Below are 17,309 nucleotides of genomic sequence, written 5' to 3' on the forward strand. Positions count from 1 at the left end.
GCTGTGAAATGTTCTATTTTGGGGTTGGAATTAGATTGTTTTACTATGAAGCTTTTGGATGGGGCTGTTGGCAAAATTGAGGGTTTAGTTGAATTGCTGGTAAATTGGTGTTGTTAAAGTGCTAAATTTGGAGTTTATTTGGGTTACTAATAAATTGGTGTTTCATGTCTTCATTTAGGAATTTTTTTCTTCCTCTGAATTCACTTCCTACTCTTTCAAAAGAAAAAAAAAAAAAAATAGTGTCATGTGTTGTGTGACTCTTTTGGGTGTTTGTCCACTTCAAATTTCTTTTGCTGTGTTTCTTTACATTTTTGTACCAACTATTATATATATATATATATATATATATATATATATATATATATTATAAATCTTGCAGCTTTCTTGCTATTTTGAGGTTATAAAAATATATAAGGCTTTAGTTGGATTGTAAGGGGTGAGAAAAGAAAGGAAATGGCACAACACATCACACTGGTTCACTGCATGTAAAGGCATTATTGTCATGGATATAAACTTTAAGCTATGATATTTGAGGCCCTTGATCACCCATTTTGATTGATTTTAATTCATTTTGGACCATAATGCATCTTGCAGTTGCAGGTAGTCTGTAGTTTATGGAAAATTTTACTTTCCTGTATGATCCGAAGGTTTAGTCATGGAATTCTTGGGGTTTGTTTTGAATTTCTTGGGTTGTGTCTGTTTGTTTTGCCTCTCCTCTTCTCTCTCTATTTGATTGCGAACTATTAAACCTATTTTGCTATCAGTTTCTTCATTTTCATTTTGGTTGTTTTAGGATCAGTTTGAGAGTGGAATGAACAAGAGCCTAATTTCCTCATGTTATAAATAGTTAATCAGGCTGTCATGTTTTTGAATGTTTTTGTTGTTTTAGTTTATTTAATTTTTTTCCTTCACAAACTTCACAAATTACAATTACATTTTGATCCTAACATTATTTACAATGTTGCTTCAATTGCCTTCATTATTGTTTATAAAATGTTGTTGTATGCTATATTTTATTGCTTTAGAATTGCCAATTACATAATTGCTTTACTTGCCTTCCCACCCTCTGTCTCTTCCTAGTCCGATAAAGGCAAAGGAAACTAAATATATTCTACTTAGTTTCCTCTCCACGGTGATCACTTTTGCATATATGTGTGAGTCCATAAAGTTGGATCAAAATGAGTTTTCTCAACTGTGTAGTTGTTAGCTCCCCTAACTCTCCAAATACTTCTTCCATCAAACCACAATACCGTATAGTGACATCTTCAACATTTGTTAATTTTAGATGGAATGACATTTGTTAATTTGCTACAAAACTTCACATTTAGTGATTTTGGTTTTCTAAAGGAGCCAACCAGAAGTTGGTTGGACCATATCTCCTTTACGTTCTGTAGTCCACAGAGCTCCAAGTTCTCCAAGTTAGGAAATATAACCTATAGACATTGTGAAAAGAGAGTTCTTTCTGCTATCATATTGTGAAACTTAATTATGTCTACTTCACAGTTAGAACCTGTAGAGTTCATTCTGATCCAAAAAACAAAACGAATCACATCGATCCAAAAAAAAATCATGAAATAAATGTTGAAAAACCTAAGTGATTTGTGATTAGATCAAGATTTAATAGTTCCAATTCCCAACCAATTAAAACTCATAATCTAAATTGTCAAGCACGTACGAAAATGATTTAGATTGTTGTTTCAGAAAACAATAAATCGACACAAACGATTTTTACGTGGAAAAACCACAATTATAGCACCTTCAATTGTGATAAAAAAAATCACAGGTGAAACGCCACAAATCAATCCACTACTGAAGAAAGAAAGATTACAAAGATATTAAACAAATTACCCAAATGCTTCCAATTTGTCTTCAAATCTTCTGTATATCTTTCACCACAACCTTCATCTTGAAATTGATTAGATTGATGTTGAATCTACAACATCTATTGTCGAATCAACGAATGCACACAGCATCAAACTCCTTTGATTACTCTGTGTTTGAATCTTCAGATTCCATTGAAGAAGAATACTCTCAAAGAAGATCAAATAAACTCCTTGATGTGTGCTTATAAGAACATGAGTTCAAACTCAATCAAACATCGAGGAAAACTAGACAAATATCCCCAAAAGAAAACCCTAAAACCCTTAAAGAAGATCTAGAAAATGTAACCCTAGATTTGGAGCAACTTGAGGTTTTATAGAGGCTGAGAATGCGAGGTCCGCTCGAGCGTGGGAATGGATGCTCGAGCGGGGACTATATATCACGTGTTCCAAACCAGGGTTCACGCTCGAGCGTAAGATCACACACTCGAGCGTAAAAACACACCACTCAGTATATTTTGCAGACAAGCCAAAATACTATGAGGATGGAATCTCCGCTTGAGCGCCACTTTCCCCGCTCGAACGGGAAGACTAAAAACATAAGAAAATTACAATTCAATGAAACTTAAGTTTGTCCACGAAATTTGACAACAAGTAGGGTCCTAACAATCTCCCCCTTTGTAAAATCCTGGACAAAACTATTCTAACAATTTTCTTAACAAACAAACCCAAAACACACTAACTAACACGATCAACAACCTCGACTTTAACGAAAAAAGACAAAACCACTACAAAAACCACAAGGGCTGAATGCGAACATGAAACACTTAATCCTTGAACAATCCACCTGTGAAAACAACCATACAAACCAAAACTGTGGAACTGGATAAATAGCCAAATATATATATCTAAATAAAAGTCAAATATATATCTAAGCAAATGTCAAAAGTATCTCAATATCCATGAAACACTAATATCTTAATATCCATGCCCAAAAATATCAATAACCATGCATCAAGTATATCCATGAAACAAAAGTATATCCAACATCCATACATGCATCAAGTATATCCAATATATCCAATATTCACTCCACTTTTTTGTCCGGGAGGAAAACATAAGTGAAAAAGAAACAAAAAATCAAGAAATAAAACTGTGCAACAAAAATCAAGAGATAACATTGTGCAAAAAGTATACTAGCCAATAAAACAGATATCACTGAGCTGGTGGCTGTGGAGGTGGCTGCATCTGTAGAAGAGACAAAATCTAGGACAGATGAGAAGAAGACTGAGCAACGGACTCCTCAATGCGCCTAGATGAGGCCTCCAATGTTGTGAGCTAAGCATTGACGGTAGTCTCAAGATCAATAAGCCTGGCCTCGAAGATATCCATCTGGCCCTCCAAACAATCAAAATGTGAGACCATGGATTGCTCGAACTGACGTAACTGGCCTCGGATAATATGAACTAGAGGAAGCTGCTCTCCTTCACCGGCAGCCTCACCCGCAATAGCCGTATCATACTCTGCCTCCTTGGCCGCAGCCGCATCCCCTGCACCTGCATCAGAACTACCCACTCCAGAAAGAACCCTAGGAGAGAGAGAGAGAGAGAGAGAGAGAAAGAGAGAGAATTTGGAAAAAAATGGACTGAAGAGTTGAGGAAAGGATTTTTAAATCAAACCAGTCCGCTAGAGCGTGGGTTTGAACGCTCGAGCGCGTGCCAGAACACGCGTGGCTATGCTCGAGCAAGGAATTGAACGCTTGAGCGCCAAAACAACCTCTCAGAAGTTTGAACAACTTTGCAAAAATGCTAGAGGGATGAAATCTACGCTCGGGCGTGGGAGTTTCCGCTCGAGCGGGGACAAAAAAACACCAATGACCAAAACACCTTTTCTAAGCAAATAAAACCAACTTGTACCGAGAAGTGTGACCTGTAACAAAATAGAGGTGAGCATAATTGTAAAAATGTGACACTAAGATAGGATAATCCACAAACCATGAAGCCTGTAAACTCGCAAACTTTGAAATTATGAACCACAAATTCATGAGCAAATTAGATAAAATTTAATCAATGATCATAAGCTACATGAGAATGCACAACTCAAAAGCAAACATGAGAGCTCACATAATGAATGTGTGTGTCTGTGCAATCCTTGAGAAGCCACAGAACTAGAGTTAATCATCGTAGTGATCGGATGGCTGGACCTCCGGCAAGAGTAGCAAAACATCACAGAGAAAAGTCAAACCACTAGGAATCAAAGGGTATTTGTTGAGTAAGCGTGGAGGCTCTCCCTCAATCAATGAGTCCCCCCCCCCTTTTTTTTATATATATATATATTTTGTGACTTCTTTTTTTTTTTTTTTCTGGTGGGCACTCACTAGTGGCTTGCATGCTCAAGAGTATGGAGACCAAACCAGAGAAGCCTCCTTCAAATTTTTCAAGGGAGATGAAATAGGATTTGTTACCTGACATGTGCCGAGAGCACCCACTGTCAAGGTACCACATGTGTGAGTCACGTGCTTTTAGAGTGTGAACAATAAAACAAGTCAAGTCATCCTTTCTCACCCATATCTTTTTGGGCTTGACACAATCAGGACTGACGGTCTCGGTAAATGTCTTAGTGTTATGAACACCCTCATGATTCTTGGTGTTCTGCCTAGACATGTAAGGTTGTCTTCTAACCCAAAAAGTATTAGAATTTCTACCATTTTGAGACACCTTACCAAACAACTCAAAGCAATAAGGATGAATATGGCCATACCTACCACAATGATGACAAACAAAAACAAGTTTTACCTCTCTTTTGTTGATCTTACCCCCGTTAGGCAGATGAAGAAAAGGATCACCCTAGTGCATCTTCAGCTTTCCCTTTACTTATGTCTTCAAATCATGTGATGTATAGGCCTGTCTCTTGTGAGCTGTTGCATTACCATAGCCTAGCCCACTTTTGTTACAACCCATTTGTTGAGACCCAAGGATGTCTTCTAATGACTTGGAACCTTTGTTCCACATGGCAATTGCGGCTCTAGCATCTCTGAGTCCTTCATCTTTTTGACCAACTATGTCTTCCAATGTAGTTTGTGACATCACAAGGCTTTCAATCTTCTCTTCATATGTGACATATATTTTCAGAAGTTCATTCCTTTCGGTCTCACAAGATAGAAGTTTTCCACGAAGGTCTTGCCTGTTATTAGAGATCTTGATGACATTTTGCTTGGCTGTTACAATTTCTCTTCTTAGCTTGACATTCTCGCTTTCATATGCTTTGAGCTTGAGAGTAAGTTTGTCATTAATCTTGGACAGATTCAGAGATTCATCGTAAAGCTTTTCGTAAGCTTGTTGTAGATCATCACTATCAATCTCATCATTGTCTTCAGATGTTTCATCATCTTTTTTTTGCTCCTCTTTCTCCTAGACTTCATCCAGTCGAGCAACAAAGGAAGGAAATGAGATAGATGGTGGTGAAGATGACTCTCCTCTTTCATGAAATTGACTCAGGATGTCCCGTGCATCTTTGGCCTTTGTGTAGTGAGCAACCCATTGTTGTTCTTCATCAGAAATTGCTCCACGAATGGTAGTCAGATCTCTCTGATTGCTCGGATTGTCAGTGCTTTCAACATCCTCTTCAATGGCTTGCCAGCCCTTAAGGTCGTAAGCTCTCAGAAACGTCCTCATTCTGATCTTCCAGTACAAGTAATTTCTCCCATCAAATGTAGAAGCACGGTGTGAATTATGACCATGAGCAAATTCCACTAGCTTTAGAAGAGGTTGAGTGAAAGTGGACTAGAATTTCATGAAAGCACTATCTCCGTCTTCACCGGATTCGGTTTCTTCGGGTTCTTGCTCTGACCCACTTTCATCATCCCAAGTCACTGTATAGACTTTCTTCCGATTCTTTTTCAATGGACATTTAAGAGCAATATGTCCAAACCCTTGATATTCATAACATTTGACCCCTTGCTCCTTCACAATCTTCTTTTCAGTTTTTGGAACAAGTTTTGGTGGAAAAGTTTTTGGTTTTTCATTACTCTTATCTTTTGAAATAGAGTCCCTGAAATTAGGCTTCTTTTTGAACTATTTAGTAAACATAGCCGTCATCTCAAACTCTAGATCAAACTCAGTCTTAGGAGTTTTTGCAGTCTCATGAGCACTAGTGAAAGCCACACTATCTTTCTGTTTTTTCTTAGAAATCTGGTGGGCTTCATAAGTCTGCAAGTTTCCAACCAACTAATCAAGCTTGAGGGGATCAACATTCTGAGCCTCCTCAATAGTTGTCACTTTTGATTGGAACCTCTCGGGTAAAGACCTTAAAATTTTTCCAACAACCTTAGCTTCAGGGCTTTTTTCACCGAGTGTGAAACAGGAATTCACGATGTCACTAAGTTTAGCATAAAAATCATCAAACGTCTCATCATCACGCATAAAAAGAATTTCAAAAGCAGAGGTGAGAGGTTGAAGTTTTGACCGTTTAACAGAAGTAGTACCCTCGTGAATTGTTTCAAGAATGTCCCAAGCCTCTTTTGCTACCTCACACGTACAAATACCATGAAACTCTTCAGGTGTGATGGAGCAAAAAAGGGAATTGAGAGCCTTGCTGTTCCAACTCGAGTTTTGATAGTTGAATGCATCCCATTTATCAAGGGGTTTAGGAATATCAACACCATTAACGGTGACAATAGGTTCGCTCCACCCATAGATCACACAGTGCCAAACTTTCTCATTGATAGATTTTAAAAACGCCCTCATACGAGCTTTCCAATAAGAATAGTTTGTACCATCTAGTAACGGAGGTTTATGGGTCGAGTTACCTTCGCGGATTGAATCCATATCACTAATCACACAAAATCACACTCCTATAGTTTTGATAAAAACAAAGAGTGACCTGCTCTGATACCAATTGAAAAACTTAAGTGATTCGTGATTAGATCAAGATTTAATAGTTCTAATTTCTAACCAATTAAAACTCACAATCTAAATTATCAAGCACGCACAAAAGTGATTTATATTGTTGTTTTAGAAAATAATAAATTGACATAAACAATTTTTACGTGAAAAAATCACAATTGAAGCACCTTCAACTGTGATAAAAAAATCACGGGCGAAACGCCACAAATCAATCCACTACTGAAGAAAGAAAGGTTACAAAGATACTAAACAAATTACCCAAACTCTTTCAATTTGTCTTCAAATCTTCTGTATATCTTTCACCGCAACCTTTGTCTCGGAATTGATTAGATTGATGTCGAATCCATAACATCCATTGTCGAATCAACGAATGCACACAACATCAAACTCCTTTGATTACTCTGTGCTTGAATCTTCAGATTCTACCGAAGAAGAATACTCTCAAAGAAGATCGAACAAATTCCTTGATGTGTGCTTATAAGAACATGAGTTAAACTCAATCAAACATCAAGGAAAGCCAGAAAAATATCCCCACAAGAAAACCCTAAAACCCTGAAAGAAGATCTAAAAAACGAAACTCTAGATTTGTAGCAACTTGAGGTTTATAGAAGTTGAGATTGTGAGGTCCGCTCGAGCGTGGGAATGGACGCTTGAGTGGGGACTCTATATCGCGTGTTCCAAACCAGGGTTCACGCTTGAGCGTAAGATCCCACACTCGAGCGTAAAAACATACCACTCAGTATATTTTGCAGACAAGCCAAAATACTGTGAGAGTGTAATCTCCGCTCGAGCGCCACTTTCCCTGTTCGAGCGGGAAGACAAAAAATATAAGAAAATTACAACTCAATGAAACTCAAGTTTGTCCACGGAATTTGACAACAAGTAGGGTCCTAACAAATATGATGGGTGTTCAGGTTAAAGTCAGTTGGGAAAGAGAAGAGTTATATAACCAATCATTTTTAGATACAACATTTATGAGCAATATCATTATTTTCGGTCAAGTAAGTGACTTTTTTTTCCTCCTCTACATAAATTTAAGTACCTCTCTTATAATGTAAGGCCTATTTATTTATTTAAACTCATCATCTCTAATTTTCTTCTAATTAATGTTTTGTTTCTCATACTTTATTGGTGGATGGAGACTTACACCGAATTGTAATATCAACGGCGTTTACTAATTTTATTTATCACTCTAAAGTATCTGTATACAAAGTTTTATTTATCACTCTAAAGTTTTTGTATATATAAATTCAATTTCTTCAATAAAGAAATGTTAATGTTGTTGTCCGCGATGAGCGTGACCTTAATACTATTCGCATTCGTGAGGTAAACCTAAAATATTTCAAATAATTTATAAATATATTATACTTATTTTTTATAGGCAAAGGCAAAGGCAAAGAAAAAACACAAAGCAATATCAAAGGAGACAAAAAAGACTATCTCTCCTGGCAAAGGAAAGGAAAATGCATATCCTGTTGTATGGTTTCTCAACATTTTTTAAACACTGCTGCATTTACTACATATCATAACAAAAATATAAGAGAAGAAAATGAAAAAGGAATGGAAGTAGAAGAAACAAATATGTGATGAAAATGAAACTATAAAATATAATTTTTGTATTTTTATTTTTCTTATAAGAAGTTCTCAAGGAAAGAATAAAAAGACAAAAATCAAATTTAATATAACGGAAAGAACAAGAAGAGGAAAGAGGAAAGAGGAAAGTAGAAAACATTACACGTTAATAATCACATTTTACGTACCCAATGATCTAACATTTACTTTTTCAACGTATATTCTGTAAAGATATGGGTAGTGTCTTTAAAGCAATAAGTGCATAGTGAGTTTGCAATATTGTGTGCTCAATGTATTTTCAAATTTTTTTTTTCTCCCTTTTTAAATTTCATCAATACATGCATTGGTAACAACTTAACCGAGCCAAGAGGAAACGTTAATTAAAAGGAAGAACCAATACAATGTGTTATGCACCTAATTATATAATATCTTCATTTTATGCACACAATGATAATGTGTTATCAAAAGCTGCATTGGCTCAACGTATACGGCGAGAACATGAAAAAAAAAAAAAGCCCGTGTTCTGCATTTCAATTAAGACAATGTCTGCGACGAGAACGAGAGAGATCGAAGGAATGTATTAATCTAAGACAATCTTCTTTAACACTAAATTGGTAAACAACTGTGTTTACTTCTTGAAATATATACTCTTACTATTACCACTTTATTATATAGATTTTAAGTTGTTCACAATTTATTTCTATAGGCCTGCTCCTACAACCCCATCTAGAAATGTTGGTGTGGTCATTCGTGATGAGCACGACTTTAATGTTATTCATGTTCGTGCGGTAAGTACAAAATCAAGTCGAACATTGTATGTACTTTATTTATATAAGAGTTTTTTTAATCTTTTAAATATTTTATTTATATTTGTTAGGCAAAAGAAAAAGAAAAGGTCGACCCAATGTTTAAGGGAAAAGAAAAGGTGGCTCCTTCTGACAAGAGAATGACAAATAATGCATGCCAAGTGATATATATTCATTTTAAAAAATTTGTAGAATGATTGCAATATATTTTCCTGTAACTTGCTATTATTTATATGTGTTTTTCAAATTTATGTATTTGTTATTTTGCATGAAAACATGTGCATTTATAATGTACCATCCATGAGTTGCTACTTATATGAAGATAATAGGAAAAAATAAACGAAGAAATACATAAAAAATATATAATGAAAGGAAAAACTAAATAAGATAGGTTTTTAATTCTTATTTATTTTTTTAATAAAAAACAAAATGCATAAAGAAAGAAATAAATAAATAAATAAATAAAGATAATACTATTAAAGGTATAAAACAAATAAAATAGAAAATAAAATTAAGAGAAATGAAAGAAACAAGAAGATATTAACATTTTGTGCCAATGACAAAAGATTTTCATTTTAGGCATAAAATAATAATGTCATATCAAAAGTTGCATGGGCCTAACGTGCACGGCGAGAGCGTGAAAAAAACGAAAAGTCATACTTTCATATTCAATGCTTGCAACGAGAACGAGAGAAATCAAAAGAATGTATTCAACCAACACAACCTTTTTTAATACCAATTCGTCGTAATCATGTTTGCCTGAAATGAAAAATAATAACTGAAAATTCTCATTTGACATAAAAATGAACAATAATTACCCATCATCCTATACGTTTGTTTTACAAGGTGAGATTATCATGAAATCTCGTGCCAATAAAAGAGGTTGTGTCATTTTAGAAGCCCAAGGGGCCCGCAAATGGGAGGCTGGTATATGTAATACCATGGCGGGTAATGCTAAGGACACTAAATTTTTTATCAAATAAATGACCAAATATCTCATATGGGCGTGGGGTCCGCAATTTTGTGGGCCCCACACCCATGTGAGACATTTGGTCATTTATTTGATAAAAAATTTAGAACCTCTAACATTTTCCTACCATGGCATATGTAGTATTACATATCCAATATTTTTAAGGAATATAATATACTTTGAATATCATCTCCAATAATCAATCAAAAGATATATATATATATATATATAAAAGAAATCTACATATTTTTCTTTGTCTCCAGCTGACTCTGAATTTTTTGCTGCCCAAAACAATCTTTTAATATGAGGCCTTTAATACATATAAAATAAATAAAAGACGGCCCAAAGCGGACTAATATGAACTTATTTTTGAATATATATATATATATATATATATTTAACAGAATTAGACATGCTGGTAATTTAAATTTTATTTAAAAATTTTGAACTTCTATAATTATTGAGTATGAAATTTATATTATTAGCCACATAGATAGGCCAACTATTTTGAGTTTGTGAGGTGCTTTTATAAGAAATGTGACTTCTCGAATGTTGGAATTATGTGGATTCAAAATCACATTCACATTCCCATTCTTGTTTAAGATTTCTATCATTTAAACATAGCATATAAGGTTTAGGATCAAAATAATCCAAGTTGGAGTACCAACTAAAAAATAAACAAACTATAAAAACGTGACACTCAAACATCACTATTACGTAATTTTAACTACAAAATTACTAATCAAAGCTAGCTTCATTTAACTTGTCAACCAAATTCATTAGATCTTCTCCTGATTGGATGTAAAATTTAATTAATTTAAACTTTGAAAAACTTCTTTTCTCAGAAGTAATTGGAACAAATAAAGAGCCCCCCTACAATTTCAAAACACCATTAATAATAGTAGTATTAACTACAATTATTTACATATTATAAAGACTCGCCCGTATAATTTTTTCTTTTTATAGAAATTTTAAGTGACTATCACTCTATATCTATGTAACATTATGATCAAAATATAACTGTAAAAAATCGACAAAACATAATAAAAGAAATTAATTTCGTATAACTAGTGTTAATTACAAGCCTTAGTTTCTAAAGAATTGAATAACAAATCAACTAGTTATTTGATTATGTTTGTTGAGAAAGACATTTTACAAAATTTTAATGTCAATTCCATCATAGACATTTTTAATGACATGAAAGAATATCGAGCACAATAACTCAAGGTACTTGACTTCAATATATAAATTATTTTATAGTTGCTATCTTTTGTAACTAACATCGATACGAAAAACATGCTATTTAATTTCATGTTATTTTTACTTTTTATACTAGTAGAAATTCATATTATATTTCATACTTTATTTTTAAAAATTTTGATGGCATATATATGGTCACCCTCTATATAAAAATTATGAGTTCGTCTCTGAGTGAATAGTATTTCTACACACATTCCATTACCATACATTTGGAAAATAACAATCTATTAATTTTAAATAATTCATGACGTCAATTAAATTTTTTTTTCTTGTTAGAGGGCTTTTTGTTTATATTTTATAAACAAATATAATAATAAATATTTTTTTTTGATCATTACATCAACCAATATTTTGTTTTCTTGTTACGGCTTTTATTTTATTTTATTTTATTTATTTATTTGTGAACAAGTATAGTAATAAATAATTTTTGATTCTTTTTTTTTTTAAATTAATTTTTGAAGACTTAAAATGGCCACATGATCAACTTTTATTATCCCAAATAGCTACTGATATCTGGTCAAAAATTTATTTATTTCAAAAAGAGTAGTGAGAATATAAAGATAAAGTTCTCAACATGGATGGTCCAATTATATCTCTGAAAAATGAAGCAGATAGGAGAACTTGAGATTGGAAGAGGGTACATATTCTTTCATGTGATGATGTTCAAGAAAAGAAAAATATAAGGGTTAATTATTGGGTAGGTTCTGGATTCCAGATTAAGTTGACTTTATTAAACAATTGAACTCTGTGTTACTTGCGTTTAAAGACTTCTTAGCATTGAGCTGCAAACTATTGGTTCAGATGTGAGAGATATCTTATTTTTATATTGTGGTTGAACTTTTAGATTTATAAAGAATAAAATAAAATAAAAAATTTACTTCATTTTGATTTTTTTATTTTTCCTACCAAATTACTTTCTTATTTTTGTGTTGTATGAGATCATTCAGATTTAATGATCAAAACTAATCATTCCATATCCTGCTAATTAGGAGTAATTCATTAACATGCAGGCCATTAAATGATAAATCTGTCTCATTTGGGTAAGTTACACTCAACTCAGTTTGAAAAAAATATAATTAGTTCATATTTTTGATATAATTATACTGATCACCTTAAAGCAACTAAAACAAATACATCATAATCGGTTGTCACTGAAATAAATAAAAATAAATATATATTAAAATCTAATGAAAAATGACCAAATTATTATTGGAATTAAATTCTTAAATGACACAATATAAATATGTAAAAAATGTAGAATTAGCTATACTGCTTTTTTTTTTTTTTAAAAAAAAAAATTCAAGGGTGGGGAGTGTAATTTATCCTTATATTTTCTTCTCGACTTTGTTCAGTGTAAGAATACTCAATAAATACTATGCTTGTTTCGGTAATGCTATAATACACACTCCTCGAAAAAGGGTCTACCATATGCAAAGAATAGGACTAGAAATCCACATGTTTGACTCACAAATTTACCCACAATGATGTAGTAAGGAAATTGGGCTCTCAATAATTAGATGTATAACAAATCAAAAGTTAACACGACATATCATAATAGGTAGAATTGTGAAAGTTTTTTTTGGGGATTACAAACATTTTTCATGTAAAAATTATGACACTTTGGTATTTATATTACAAAGTATCATATCCAAATTATTTTTTGTTTTTAACGTAATGGATCGTAACAAACATGTTTGATGTGAACTAAAATAAAATATTTTTATATATCTGGTCTTAATCATGGTCTGTCATTAACTAAAATTTTTCTTTATTAAAATTTAATGATTGAGAATGACTTTTCCAAATATGTAACTCAAATATATATATATATATATATATATATATATATTTTATACTATAGAAAAATCCCATATACTACCAAATATATATAAGGAACAGTTTTGACTTTATTTCCAATAAGGAACAGTTTTGACTTTATTTCCAATAATTCAAATAATTTAGTATTTTTTAAGATTTGTTAATCAAATATCAATATTCTTATAATTGAATAATATTTATTTCAAAAAAATGAAATAAAAAATTTATTTTTAAAATTATATTTATCGTTTAATTTTATAAGACAAATATAATTTAAACATATAATTATCAATATCCGGTTAACTTAATTTTTCAAGTAAATTATCTTTTTAACGAGTATTACAAAATGAGCAGTACTGAACCCAACAGATCCTCTAGTTGGTGATCACTAGAAGTCACTCCAACCTAAATAAGTTATTTATAATTTATTTTAATTTGAAAATTTGTACTTATAATTTTTTTCCTATAACATATTATACCAAAAAAAAAAAATTTGTTCATTTAAAAAAAGAAATATTTTTTAATTATAATAAGGTGCAGTGAACAAAACGGTTGACACAGTTGATGGGGTTGACTTGGTGAGCGGAGGGGTGTTTGGGTAAATTTACATTTCGGGCAGTGAAGAGCACGTCAGAATGGGGGAGTCCCCACACGTTTGTCGTTTTAGCAAAATGACCAGATGTTGTTACAAGATAACATCTATATGTGTGCCTGCCTGTAAGAAGAAGGTCAAGTCCACACCTTCTTTTCTTTCTCTGTCTCTGAGTTTTCTTATGTCTTTGTTCATTCCCTTCCCTCCCCTCAATCAACTGTTTTGAAAAAGTCTTTTACCACTTTTCTTCTTTTTAATTACAGGAAATATCATTTTATCTTAAAATTTTTGTGTTTTTTTAATTTGATTTTTAAATTTCAATTAATATCAACTTTATACTTAAATTTTTAAAAATTTGATTAATTTAGCTTCCGTTGTCGCATTTTGTTTATAATTGAACGGAATGTGCTCACTTGATATCAAAATTTATTTAAAAATTTATTTTATTTTTCAAATTATACCTTAAATTTTTTTTCCCCCAAATTAAAATTCAATTCGCCTTTTATGTCAGCACATTTCTTCAAATTGTAAACGAAATGTGACGATAATAGCTAAATTGATCAAAATTTAAAAAATTTAAATGTAAAATTAATATTAATCAAAGTGATCAAATTAAAAAATAAATGAAAATTTAGGAGGCATATTTTCCCTTTTAATTATTCCCCATTATTTTCCCCTATTCTACTTTCACTACAAAACACCCTCCAAGGAAGCAAAACCCAGTTACTCTTTGTTTCATTCATTTTCAGTTTTTGTTTTGCTCAAGCAGTCTCTCTCTCTCTCTCTCTCTCTCTCTCTCTCATCTTTGGAGGTTGGAGCACCCAGATGGGGAACTGCTTAGATTCTTCTGCTAAAGTTGATGCTTCTCAGAGCTCCCTTATCAATGGTACTTACTACATAACTACTCAATCATTTACATTGTGCTTTATTTATAATTACTTGTCCATAAATGGAAAAAGAAAAGAAAAAAAGAAGCTTTTTTGGAGTTCATACAATCATATCTTTATATATCACTTTTTTCTTCTTAAGGGTCTTGATGGGTTGTTTTTGGGTCGGTTTTTCAGTTACTTGAACTAGATCAATTCTGGGTATTTTCGGTTTTTATGTTTTCTGATGTCCGGAATCGATTTTTAAGGTTAATTTGACCCTTGGCTCTGAAGCAAATTCTGCTGGATGTTTTGTGAATATGTTTTAGTCTTGTGAAGTTTGTCATTGTTTTTTTTTTTTTTTTTTAATTGCAAGTCGTCTTTTGATAGTGATTTACACATCTCTGTTCTTGCACAAGGTCTAGGGTTTAGATTTGATGCCCATACCTGTTCCGTGATTCCTTGTTTCAGAGTTATGGGATTAGGTTGCCGGTAGATTTTAATAATTTTGTATTAATTTCCATTCAGGAGTGGGTCTTTATGAAATTGGCTCGAAAGTCCAATAAGGGTTCATTTGTATTCATTCTGAAGATGTCTTCTTTTGCACTTTTATTTATATTTATTATTCTAAGCACTTCATGGACACCTGACATAGTCATGTTAAGGCCGTTACTCGAAGAACTCTAAATTAAGTTCCCATTATTGAATCATGTTTGAAAATTTGGAAACCCCCTCTCGTTTGTGTCTTAACATAAAGGCTATTGTTTCATAAAGGCTATCATCATTGTACGGAAGAAATGATTTTGTATATTAATAGTGTAAAAAAACTTGCGTCCATAAAAAAGAGAAGCATTTATAATATATGAACCGCCCTAACCTAGCTTAACCATTCTCCTTGCAGTTGGCCTTTTTATAGATGGCCAAATGAAGATCCTTCAGATCCAATCATATTGGATAAGTATTTCGAGATGTTATAAGTTATAACATTGAAAATTTTCGGTGCATCCCGACTATACAAATTCGCCCACAGCTAAATGATGCTTCTTAATTACAAAGGAAATTCTTTCTTAATCTAGAAAGTTCCTTTTTGTTAAGCGCATCAAGCCAAGACCAATAAAACAGCAGTAACCACCAATACAATCTCATTCAACAAGGAAAAAACATAATACGTGTTCATGTATGTAGCTATTGGTCATCAAGCATTTTCTACGGCTCAAGTAGTGACTACTTTCTAGCAAAGGGGAGCAATGAATATCAAATAATGCATTAACTGTAGTGTGGATGCTACGAGGATCAGAGGTAGCGGGGTCAACATTTCAAGTATGATGCTTGAATTGGAAAAAATTGTCATGTGAACCGGAGCAAGTGGCACTGAAAGTGAATGAGGATTCAGAACTTTGACCTTGAACCCTGCTGTTTTATTTGTGCTCCCTTCTGGAGAACAACATGAGTGTAAGCTTAGGAGAGCGGTTTTTATTTTGAGAGATAGGGTGTCTTTTTGAGCACAGATTAGTGTTCGGTTGTGTCCCTACTTTTGTTGTTCTGCAATACACACAATTTTTTTTATTTTTTAATTATCTTTTCTTTCCTGGGCTACTTTAGGGACCTCAAAAATTAGCAGCAAAACCAGCAATTCTTCAGCTCGTTCCACCCTGACAGTACCATCTTGCAATGAAAACAGCACTGAAAGTCTTCCTACTCCGCGATCTGAAGGTGAAATATTGTCGTCCCCAAATGTGAAATCGTTCTTATTTAATGAGTTAAAGAATGCCACTAGAAACTTCCGTCCAGACAGTCTTCTTGGTGAAGGAGGCTTTGGTTATGTTTTTAAAGGATGGATCGATGAACATACACTTGCTGCAGCAAGGCCTGGATCTGGTATGGTTGTTGCTGTCAAGAAGCTTAAACCTGAGGGTTTTCAAGGCCACAAGGAGTGGTTGGTATGTTCTTCTTCATTAATAACTAAACATATTTGTGAATTTTGCTTGGCTTATTTACTTGCTCTTATTATTATAGTTGTTGGAATCTTTTGATTCAAGATTCAATTCATACAATTCGATATGAGTTTTAGGCAAAACGATTCTATTTGTGCATTTGAATATTGAATTAGGTGAATCTTATGATTAAATTGCAATTTACTACGATTCGCTGCGATTCAAGAGATTCAATTCTATTTGCATAATGCATGAAACGGTGTTGTTTAAAAAAAGAAAAGAAAAAAGAAGATCAACTAATTGTATCGATATATGTGATTCTATTTGTACATACAAATATACAAGATGGTTATATTGAATTTTATTTCATTTTAAATACTATATGTATTTTTGTATGTATATATATATAAAATTATATATTATACTAAATAAAATGAATCTTACCATTCACAATTCATAATTTTACCAAAACGATTCATGATTCATGGTTCAATACGCGATTTGACAACAATGCTTGCTCAACCATTTGCAGACAGAAGTTAACTATCTTGGCCAACTTCATCATCCTAATCTGGTTAAACTTATTGGCTACTGCATCGAGGGTGATAACCGGCTCTTGGTTTATGAGTTTATGCCTAAAGGGAGCTTGGAGAATCATCTGTTTCGAAGTAAGTTGCACATTTTAATGAATTGTGTATGTAGAAGCATACATCAGTTTCATTTTAGGTTTATAATTAGTTTTTTGGTATCTCTCCCTTTTGCTTTCC

General features: G+C 32.8%; 1 protein-coding gene across 1 annotated transcript in view; it reads left to right on the top strand.

Annotated features, from left to right (window-relative positions):
- Nucleotides 1-13,872: 13,872 nt before the first annotated feature.
- Nucleotides 13,873-17,309, top strand: part of LOC114319029 (putative serine/threonine-protein kinase PBL3) — a 6,630-nt gene continuing 3,193 nt past the window's right edge. The window contains exons 1-3 of the mRNA XM_028266002.2: nucleotides 13,873-14,628; nucleotides 16,211-16,548; nucleotides 17,075-17,210. Of these exons, the coding sequence (XP_028121803.2) occupies nucleotides 14,568-14,628; nucleotides 16,211-16,548; nucleotides 17,075-17,210 (535 nt within the window). The 5' untranslated portion in view covers nucleotides 13,873-14,567. The remainder of the gene's footprint in view (nucleotides 14,629-16,210; nucleotides 16,549-17,074; nucleotides 17,211-17,309) is intronic.

This window comes from Camellia sinensis, chromosome 11, assembly GCF_055761805.1.
Source record: "Camellia sinensis isolate YWXY chromosome 11, ASM5576180v1, whole genome shotgun sequence".
Taxonomy (NCBI): Eukaryota; Viridiplantae; Streptophyta; class Magnoliopsida; order Ericales; family Theaceae; genus Camellia; species Camellia sinensis.